General features: G+C 42.0%; 1 protein-coding gene across 1 annotated transcript; it reads right to left on the bottom strand.

Annotated features, from left to right (window-relative positions):
- Positions 1-935: 935 nt before the first annotated feature.
- On the bottom strand, positions 936-7,183 carry MED21 (mediator complex subunit 21). Its single transcript, XM_060778238.2, has 4 exons — positions 7,077-7,183; positions 4,226-4,340; positions 2,652-2,752; positions 936-1,443 (listed from the first exon to the last, which is right to left on the bottom strand). Exons 1-4 carry the CDS (start codon positions 7,116-7,118, stop codon positions 1,270-1,272), a joined length of 432 nt encoding a protein of 143 aa, XP_060634221.1. The 5' UTR covers positions 7,119-7,183; the 3' UTR covers positions 936-1,269.
- Positions 7,184-10,621: the final 3,438 nt, after the last annotated feature.

The following is a 10,621-nucleotide window of genomic DNA, read 5'->3' as shown; positions in this document are numbered from 1 at the left end:
AGGCAGCCCTTTGTCAGGCCTCACTTTCAGAAGCAGAAAAGCAGCTCCATCAAATCTAATGAACCTAAATTTTGGTGATATAGTTTAGTCCAAAGGGGTGTGCATCAGATTTGAGTAAATATGGTATTATGAGTTGATGAGAGGCCAATGGTGAAAGTCCTTTCACATTTTCTAGAACTTTTCTAGAACTTTTCTGTGTTTTCTAGAACTTTTCTACTGTTAAATAGAACATTCAAAGTTTCTAGAACTTTTCTACTGTCTTTTCTAGAACTTTTCCACTGTCAAACAGAAAATTCACATAAAGTACAGGTGGAAAGGATGATTGGTGAGAAATGCATTTCAATTTGAGCTTTCAAAATTTGCCCTTTCTAAACCTGATCATAAAGTAGAGTGGAGTTAGACATCAAAACCTATAATTTCTTTGTTGTAATGCAGTTTGGGAAAACAGTATTCCAAATGCCTATATATTTGTACAGGACACAGAAATGTATAAATTGGAAAACACTTCATATAAAATTACATGGCTGAATACAATTCTATTCTTTGTATTGAGTTTAAAAGATGTTCCCCAAAATGGGTACAAATGCTTTGACTTGGGTGGATCTGCATTCAAACACATTTTTTTTATACAACACCCTCTGCTTAGTTCTTAGTTTGCAACTATCTCAGCACTGGAAGACCTTCGTGATCTTCTAAGCCTCTCAAACTGTAAATTTTAATTGTCGAATGCTCTGCTTCTTTTTCTTTTCTTGTTCTGCCAATGCATGTTATTCAAATGCACATTTGTGGGATTTTGGGGAAAAATAGTTCTTAAGGTAAAGACAAGATATATAGCAAACCAGTTTTATTTGCTCAGATTGTCTTAACCTCAAAAAGACCGAATTTCCAAAGTTCTTCTGCTATAAAGATACCACATACATCAACCACAAACACAATTCCTTACCTGAAGCATTTTATTGTGACTCTACAAAACTGCCGGGTGAGAAATTCTGACCTACTGAAAAAGTAGTGAAATTCAGAGCTTGGTCTTAACAAAAATAACTGCAAAATAAAATTCCAGAACTGTTTAATTTGTAATTGCTTCTCACTCCAGTACAGTACGATATGAAAGGAGGACACTTCTTAGTATAGTTTCTCTCTTAAACATGGCAGCAGAAATCTTTCAGGGTCTTCAGTGATGCACGGTTTGGGTTTCTTTGTCCACCCAATCCCTTGCCTCCATTTCGCAAAGGTTCACATTTTGTTTCAGGGCTTGGCTACTTGCTGCTGTTAGTCTTGAATTGTTTGACTATGAGTGCCACTTCTTGTCTTCAGCTGTGATTGAGCAATGTCAGCTAACGCAGTCTGAATTTTTTCCAATAGCATATCCCCACGATAAACTACCTCTTCAAGACGTGCGGCTGCCTCATGGTTCTCTTCCTCCAAGCGATACAGGCTTGCTGCCTAGTCATTGAACAGAACAAAAATGTTACCAGGATTTTTCTGAACCTAAAATGAATATACACTTGAAAGAAAAAAAGAGCTATACTGAAATTGCTTAAGAAAATTGAATGCCTTAACATGTTGCAATGCTGTGTGTTATTGCCTATTTCAGTAACAAGCTGAATTATTTTGATGTATTTCCAAATATTTACAACTGGAATAGATTTAAGAGATGTAGTTTAGGTGCTTTAGCAAAATAGCAGCAATTAGGCTAGTCATCAGTTTCTATCATTTGGCAAGATTCTAGGCCTCTCAGCTCCAAGTCCTGGATGCTACAGATTACCTAAATCAACTTTTGTTTCATCTTTGAAACTTATTGGGCAGAGGGCAGCCTTAGAGATTTTAGCTGTTTATTTATACAGGGATTCATTCTGATGACTCTCTCGTGTGTTCTGTTCTTAAATTTCAGCTAGACTGCTTTGTTTTGGCAAATACTGGTGATGGCTGTTGAATTTTGCTTTTGGTTTCTGCATTTTAACATTATAATGGCTCTGTTCTTTTGATGTTTTTAAGATATTCCTTGACATTTTGTGAAAAGGCAGAGCAGATTTAAAGAAATAAATACCACTTTAAATATTTAAATGCTTTTTTATTGTTAAACAAAAATAAGAAATTCAACCAGAATAAATGCCATCAGGAATATATTTTTTCTTCAAGGAGTTATGTTCTTCAATAGCATGTTCTGAAAAGCTAGTCAAATACTTACTTCATGTATGACACTGCCTTAATAACAACAACAAAAATATAAACCATAGTGGCTTTTAATACAAATAGCTATGTAGAGCAAAATTCTGCTCAATGGGAGTTGCTCCCAGGAAAACTCCAACACAATTACACATTCAAGATGCCACTTTCAAGATGTTTTCAAAGACATAGTTAATATAAAAATATATTATTCAGATTGCAGCTGCTGTGGACTTCTCTGTGCCAGTCACTTTTATAATTTAATCTTTCATGACCCCTTCCATTTCAGCTATCTACCTAGACACACAATACTGCTTTGGGTAACAATGAAATTAATAAAACATCATGCTAATTGTAAGGTTTTGGTAAGCTGCCAGAAAACCCTTTTTAAAAATGCTTCACAGTTATTCTGAAACATCTAAATTGTTTTTACTTCTAGGTGGAAGATGACAATACATAAAACAAAATGATTATTATAATCCTACCTGTAATGTGGCTGTTGATTCTTCACTGGGCAAGGAATCTATTAAAACATCAATATCCTTAGCAGTTCTTGCAATCAGTGCAGCAAAGAGTTGGGCATATTCTGCAAAAATAAAACATACCTTATGCCACTTTGATCATTCCATCTCCATAGAGGTCTGACATAAGATTTCTAATGGTACCAACAACTGAATGAAAGCGACTAAATTTGAAGAACTAATTTGAGACAAATTTGTAGCTGTTTGGCCTGTATATTTCATTAATAATATCCAACAATAATTATAAGCTGCTGTTTGGGGGGTGGGGGAAGCATGCATAGTATATGTTGATCAATCATTAAGACTAAGGAAAATTTCAAATGCTGAGAAATACAATCCTGAAAACCTTAATTAGCTTTATCTATAATTACTCCTAAGTTCTACTGTTAATTTCACAATGATTTAATTTTACAATAACTTGATGGCTAATGTAACAGTAACTTCACTACCTAGAGGACTTGGCCACGGTAGTCCACGCTCTGGTTACATCCCGTTTAGACTACTGCAACGCTCTCTACGTGGGCTCGGAAGCTCCAACTAGTCCAACGTTCGGCAGCCATGATACTAACAGGAGCGGAGCGCAGGGAGCATACCACTCCTCTGCTGCGCCAGCTCCACTGGCTGCCGATCTGCTACCGGGCTCAATTCAAAGTGCTGGCGTTGGCCTTTAAAGCCCTAAACGGTTCTGGCCCAAGTTACCTATCCGAACGTATCTCTGCCTATCAGCCCGCCAGGACCCTCAGATCTTCTGGGGAGGCCCTGCTCTCTATCCCGCCTGCTTCACAGGTGCGGCTGGCGGGGACGAGAGACAGGGCCTTTTCTGTGGTGGCACCTCGGCTGTGGAACACCCTTCCCATGGAGGTAAGATCAGCCCCCTCGCTAATGGTGTTCTGAAGAAGATTAAAAACTTGGATGTTCGAACAGGCATTTGGTTAATCAGTGCAATGAATGTGACGATTACAGGAATGGAAATATGGATGACGAATTTGGATCATGACTCTAGTGATGAGAAGCATTGTGTTGTTATTGTTGTGTAATACTGTATATTGTGCTTTTGTGTTTTAAACTGTATATTGTGACTGATTTTACCCTTGTTGTAAACTGTGTTGAGTCGCCGGTTAGGCTGAGAAACTGCGGTATACAAGTAAAGTAAATAAATAATAAATAAATAAATAAATAGAGGAGACATAATAGTATTCTTGAAATCCATAGGAAAATAATTTTTATCAAACTGAACGTATATTTTGAGAGTCAGCATAGTGTAGCGGTTTAAATGTTAAGAGTACTCTGGAGACAAGGGTTTGAATCCCTGCTCAATCCCATTAGATGACTTTAGGCTGATATTTCAGACTTGCAGTGTTACTAACAGGCTCTACTACAACAGTTAAGGCATATGTGATCCAGGTTGTCCTAGGAAATCTCATAAATATAACAACAGAATATAAATCCAGATGCACATTTCATTTGAAACATTTACTAATCATTTGGCTCCTAGATTTATACCATTCCTCTCAAATTCAACAATAAGGTTCACTTGCCTTCTGTAGGATTAGTAGGTTGATCTTTGTTTATTGCAGTTTGTATACTGCTGAACGATGCTGGTGGGGCACACTGCTGAAGTACTCCAATAGCATTACAAAACTGATCTGCAAGCTGTAAGCAATCAAATAGAATTACTTACTCGTTAGTACATCACAACAAATGCAGATGTACAATCATGCGGAAGTAAAGTTGTAGGCTTTTTTTGTATGCAAATACTGGATTGAAAAGCTATCATCATAGCCTTCTCCTATATGCCCCTTTATTAAGCATCAAGATTTTTCTAATATGGATAAAAAAAGAGAATTGGGAGGTTATAGGCTTGTTTTAGTGGAGTTCCTTGATTAATATATATATTGGTTTAAAAGTTCTTGATGGTTGAAAAAACTATCTATCAGTCTTCGAATGCAGTTCGAATGCAATGTTTCTTATAATGGTCTACTATTAGGGGAACTTGAACTAGACACAGTGTTTGAAAGGTTTGGTACCCCATGGTTTTGTGATAATATCTACACAGTGTCCAGAAAATGTATACAAAGTTTTAAAAAGCACTCAATTTCAGTTAAACACCCCCAAAATAATACAAATATCCTACTACTTTGTTGGAGAGGATATGATGAACAGGTTATCAAATGGAGGGGGAGGAAAATATCATGAATACACACATACAGTTGAACAATTTGTTACATCAAGTTTGTAAGTATCATTGGTGGCGGCCTCCTCCTCACCGCCTCTGCTGCTCCCGGCCTTGGAAGCCCCTTGGGCTCCGTTGATGGCACTGCCGGGCTGGGCTGAGGCCTCAGACCAGCCTGGCAATGCCATCAACGGTGCCCAAGGAGCATCAGAGGCCGGGAGCAGCGGAAGTGGTGAGGAGGAGGCGGCTGTCGCTGAGTGGGCAGATTTTCACTTATCGTGGCTGGCCCTGAAACGGAACACCCGCGATAAGTGAGGGAACACTGTAATTCAGTTTGAAGCAGATAATCTGTTAGGTTTTGAGACTGCTGTTTATGTATTGTTTTTTTTTTGCCTTGGCTTTTGTATTGCATTTTATTTTTTGTTAGGTTTTTGATATTGCAGTTTATGAATTATGTTTTATTTTTGCTTTGGTTTTTGTACTGTTTTCTTTTTTGCAAGCCGCCCCGAGTCCTGTTTGGAGAAGGGGTTGGATATAAATAAACACAATCATAACGATAATTATTATTATTATGTAGATGGGACCTGAATCAATTTAATTTAGGCTGCTTCTACACTGCCATATAATCCAGATTATAAAATCAGATAATTCACATTATTTGATTTGAACTGGATTAAACGTCAGTTTAGAAGGAGCCTGAGGGCCCTTCCATGCAGCCATAAAACCCAGACTATGAAGGCAGAAAATCACACAATATTTGCTTTGAACTGGGTTGCCTGAGTCCACACTGCCATATATTCCAGTTTAAAGCAAATAATCTGAATTTTATTCAGCTGTGTGAAAGGGACCCGAGTCTACACTGCTATATAATCCTGTTCAAAGCAAGTAATCTGGGAGTCCTTTTGGACCCTCTGCTGACCATGGAGGCCCAGGTCTCTGCTGTTAGCAGAACTGCCTTTTTTCATCTGCGGCAGGCTAGATGGCTGTCCCTACCTGTCTAGGGATGACCTAGCTATGGTGATCCAGGCTACAGTCATCTCAAGATTGGACTACTGTAACGCCCTCTACATTGGCCTTCCTCTGTCGATGATCCGGAAGCTCGAGTTGGTACAAAATGCAGCTGCTCGGCTTTTTGCGGGAATTCCGATGAGATGCCACACAACACCAATCTTACTGCAGCTGCATTGGTTACCAATTGAGCACCTGATCACTTTCAAAGTGATGGTACTCACCTTTAAGGCCTTGCATGGTCTAGGGCCAATGTACCTGAGGGACTGCCTCACCCCCTACCAACCCCAGAGATCCCTCTGTTCTGAGGACCAAGATCTATTGGAAGTCCCCAGTGTCAAGACCTTGCGTCTAACAGCAACCAGACACAGAGCCTTCACAGCAGTGGCACCATCACTCTGGAATACTCTGCCACCTGAAGTCCGTGCCTTGCGGGACTTACCAGCTTTCCGCAGGGCATGTAAGACATACCTGTTTTGACAGGCTTTTAATGTTTGATATTGCTGTTTTTAAATTGTTTTAAATTGTTTTAAAATTGTGTTCGATTTTAGCCTATTCTTGTAAGCCGCTCTGAGCCCCAGGGGAGTGGCGGCATATAAGTTCGAATAATAAATAAATAAATTTTACATGGTAGTGTAGAAGGGGCCATCATTTGTGTCAGCCACAAAAACAAAATTTCTGGAGTAGAGCAACTGCTTTCAAAGTACCGCACAATTAAACAAGAAATATCACTTTCAAACTAGGAACAGAAAAATTCTCAAATTTTGTGACATGGTGTAAGTATTTTGCTAAACTCATTGTGGGCCCTGTCACTCTACCTGGCTACGGCGCTCTCACTCCACTTCAGCTGCCATGGCAACATCCTGTGGAACCCCAGAGTTTTGAAGTTCAGTGAGACCCAAAGGCTTTCTGGTGAAAACGTCTAAGTTCTTCAACACTGCCTATCCAAGAATGTCATACAGTGCTGCCATAGCAGTTGAGATGGAATAACAGCTTGACAAAATGTGGTCTGAAGGAGAGTAAGAACTAAGAAAAGGGCGAGAGAGTGGCCATTTCTACTCAGGGATTTATTTAGTAGAAGCCATCCCTAGAGCAAATTGCCTTTTTTTCTCTCCTTCCAATAAAAATAAATACAACTCCAACTTTCCAGAGAAGGGGGAAGACCAATGGCCCATGCATGCATGCATGCATCCTCCTCGTCAACTCACCGAATTGACGGCGTCTTGCAGCTGAGTGAGGCGATCCGCCATCTTGGAAGCAGCGACCAACACAAAGCCACGCGAGAGCCAATGGGAAGCTCCCGGCCAATCCCGAGGAAAGGGCGGGAGGTGGCGTTGCTAAGCAACGCCGTGACGCGCTGGTCCAATCCGGAAGATTGTAAAGTATTGATTCTGTGGGTGACGAATGGGATTCTTTCAACTGCGCCCTCTGTTGGATGGGAAAAACCTCCTTCTTGCAAGGGAAAGCAGTCCCTTCAGGCCTTTCCAGTGTTTACCTTTGCCTTCCTGTGAGGCACCCAGTCTAGCACGGATTCAGACCCTGGTTTCCAGAGTCGTAGCCGAGCATTGCAACACACCCAAATACCTGGGAGTCACTCTGGATCGTGCTCTGACCTACAAGAAGCACTGCCTGAACATCAAACAAAAAGTGGGCGCTAGAAACAACATCATACGAAAGCTGACTGGCACAACCTGGGGATCACAACCAGACACAGTGAAGACATCTGCCCTTGCGCTATGCTACTCTGCTGCTGAGTATGCATGCCCAGTGTGGAACACATCTCACCACACTAAAACAGTAGATGTGGCTCTTAATGAGACATGCCGCATTATCACAGGGTGTCTGCGCCCTACACCACTGGAGAAATTACACTGCTTAGCCGGTATTGCACCACCTGACATCTGCCGGGAAGTAGCAGCCAATAGTGAAAGGACCAAGGCAGAGACATCTCCAGCTCATCCCCTGTTTGGGTATCAGCCAGCACGTCAACGACTTAAATCAAGATCTACAGAGACACTCGCTGGAACACCCCAGCAAGCGAGAGTCCAAAAGTGGCAGGCCCAAACCCAGCACCTCAATCCATGGGTGATACCAGATGAGAGACTTCCTCCTGGGCACTCAGAAGACTGGGCGACTTGGAAGGCGCTGAACAGACTGCGCTCTGGCACCACGAGATGCAGAGCCAATCTTAAGAAATGGGGCTACAAAGTGGAATCCTCGACATGTGAGTGTGGAGAAGAGCAAACCACTGACCACCTGCTGCAATGCACCCTGAGCCCTGCCACATGCACAATAGAGGACCTTCTTGCGGCAACACCAGAGGCACTCCAAGTGGCCAGATACTCGTCAAAGGACATTTAACCAAATACCAAATTTGCAAAATCTGTGTGTTTTTTTTCCTTTTTCTTTTTAATCTGTGTGTTTGTTTTGCTCTGTTAGAATTGTAATACAATGGTTGCTGATGACACGATAAATAAATAGCTGATCAGTTTGAGCTGAGCATCTCTTATCCAAATTGCTATACCCCAAAGCCCAAATTGTCTACATTTTGGGCTGAGATAGTGTAACATTGGATTGCTGATATATACAAACCTTTGGGTTGTTGTAGTTTTTTTCGGGCTATATGGCCATGGTCTAGAGGCATTCTCTCCTGATGTTTCGCCTGCATCTTTGGCAAGCATCCTCAGAAGTTGTGAGGTCTGTTGGAACTAGGCAAAAGGGTTTATATATCTGTGGAATGACCAGGGTGAGACAAAGGACTCTTGTCTGCTGGAGCTAGGTGTGAATGTTTCAACTGACCACCTTGATTAACATACAATGGCCTGACTGTGCCTGGGACAAACTTTTGCTGAGAGGTAATTAGATGTCCCTGCCTGCTTCCTCTCTGTTTTGCCTAGTTCCAACAGACCTCACCTCTGAGGATGCTTGCCATAGATGCAAAAACTAAGGCCGGGCCAAATGTAATGATTAAAAATTTAAATAATGCTGGGCATGACAGGTGAAATGGATAGTTTTTTGGAGATAGGTGCGATGTGCAGACAATCTTAAATCTCTAGTAAAGTGCTAGGAGTTTCCTATTCTGGAAAGGCACACTGGAACAGCTATGTCTTCAAGCTCTTCCTAAAGACTGCCAACATTGGGGCTTGTCTGATGTCCTTCGGGAGAGAGTGCCAGAGTCAGGGGGCCACCACGGAGAAGGCCCTGTCCCTCGTCCCCACCAATAGCGCTTGCGATGCAGGTGGAATTGTGAGCAGGGCCTCTCCAGATGATCGGAGAGATCGTGTGGGTTCATATATGGAGACGCGGTCACGCAGGTAGGCAGTTCCCAAACCGTTTAGGGCAGTTTTTCTCAACCTTCCTACTGCCGTGACCCCTTAATACAGTTCCTCATGTTGTGGTGACCCCTAACCATAAAATTATATTTGTTGCTACTTCATAACTGTAATTTTGCTACTCTTACGAATTGTAATGTAAATATCAGATATGCAGGATGCACTTTCATTCACTGGACCAAATTTGACACAAATACTCAATATGCCCAAATTTGAATCCTGGTGAGGTTGGGGGGATTGATTTTGTCATTTGGGAGTTGTAGTTGCTGGGATTTATAGTTCACCTACAATCAAAGAGCATTCTGAACTCCACCAACGATGGAATTGAACCGATCTTGGCATACAGAACTCCCATGACCAACAGAAAATACTACAAGGGTTTGGTGGGCAATGATCTTGAATTTTGGAGTTGTAGTTCACCTACACCCAGAGAGCACTGTGGACTCAAACAATGATGGATCTGGACCAAACTTGGCATGAATACTCCATATGCCCAAATGTGAACACAGATGGAATTTGGGGAAAATAGAATACTCAGTATGCCCAAATGTGAACCCTGGTGGAGTTTGGGGAAAACAGACCTTGACATTATAGAGTTGTAGTTGCTGGGATTTATAGTTCACCTACAATCAAAGAGCATTCTGAACACCACCAATGATAAAATTGGGCCAAACGTCACACACAGAACCTCCATGACCAACAGAAAATATTGTATATTCTGATGGTCTTCGGGGACCCCTCTGACACCCCCTCCCGACCCCTCCCAGGGGTCCCGACCCCCAGGTTGAGAAACACTGGTTTAGGGCTTTGTAGGTAAGCACCTGCACCTTGAATTGGGACCGGAATATGAACGGCAGCCAATGGAGTTCCTTGAACAGGAGGGTGGACCTCTCCCTGTAAGGAGCACCAGTTAACAACCTGGCCGCCGCCCGCAAATGCTTACTTTGCGTAATGGGTTGAGCCGCCCCTGCCCCCAGGCAGCAATCAGCCAGGCTTTGAAGCTGCAAGGCTACTTAAAGCTGCAAGGCTACTCAGTGCTGCAGGGTTCTGTCCTGGGCCCGGTCCTCTTCAATATCTTTATTAATGACTTAGATGAAGGGTTACAAGGCAGGATCATCAAGTTTGCAGACGACACCAAATTGGGAGGGATTGTCAATACTCCAGAGGACAGGAGCAGGATTCAAAACGATCTTGACAGATTAGAGAGATGGGCCAAAACTAACAAAATGAAATTCAACGGGGACAAATGCAAGATACTCCACTTTGGCAGGAAAAACGAAATGCAAAGAAACAGAATCCCTGGTTCGAGAGCAGTACGTGTGAAAAAGATCTTAGGGTCCTCGTGGACAACAAATTAAACATGAGCCAAAAATGTGATGTGGCGGCAAAAAAAGCCAATGGGATTTTGGCCTGCATCAATA

The sequence above is a fragment of the Anolis sagrei genome, chromosome 5, assembly GCF_037176765.1.
Source record: "Anolis sagrei isolate rAnoSag1 chromosome 5, rAnoSag1.mat, whole genome shotgun sequence".
NCBI classification, from domain to species: Eukaryota; Metazoa; Chordata; class Lepidosauria; order Squamata; family Dactyloidae; genus Anolis; species Anolis sagrei.
This window is presented reverse-complemented; position numbering and strand designations above follow the sequence as displayed.

Coding starts and splice junctions, on each gene's coding strand:
- MED21 (XM_060778238.2), bottom strand. CDS start 7,118: ATGGCGGATCGCCTCACTCAGCTGCAAGACGCCGTCAATTCG. Junction 4,341..7,076: donor TGCAAGACGCCGTCAATTCG/GTGAGTTGACGA, acceptor GATTGCTTACAG/CTTGCAGATCAGTTTTGTAA. Junction 2,753..4,225: donor ACCTACTAATCCTACAGAAG/GCAAGTGAACCT, acceptor TTATTTTTGCAG/AATATGCCCAACTCTTTGCT.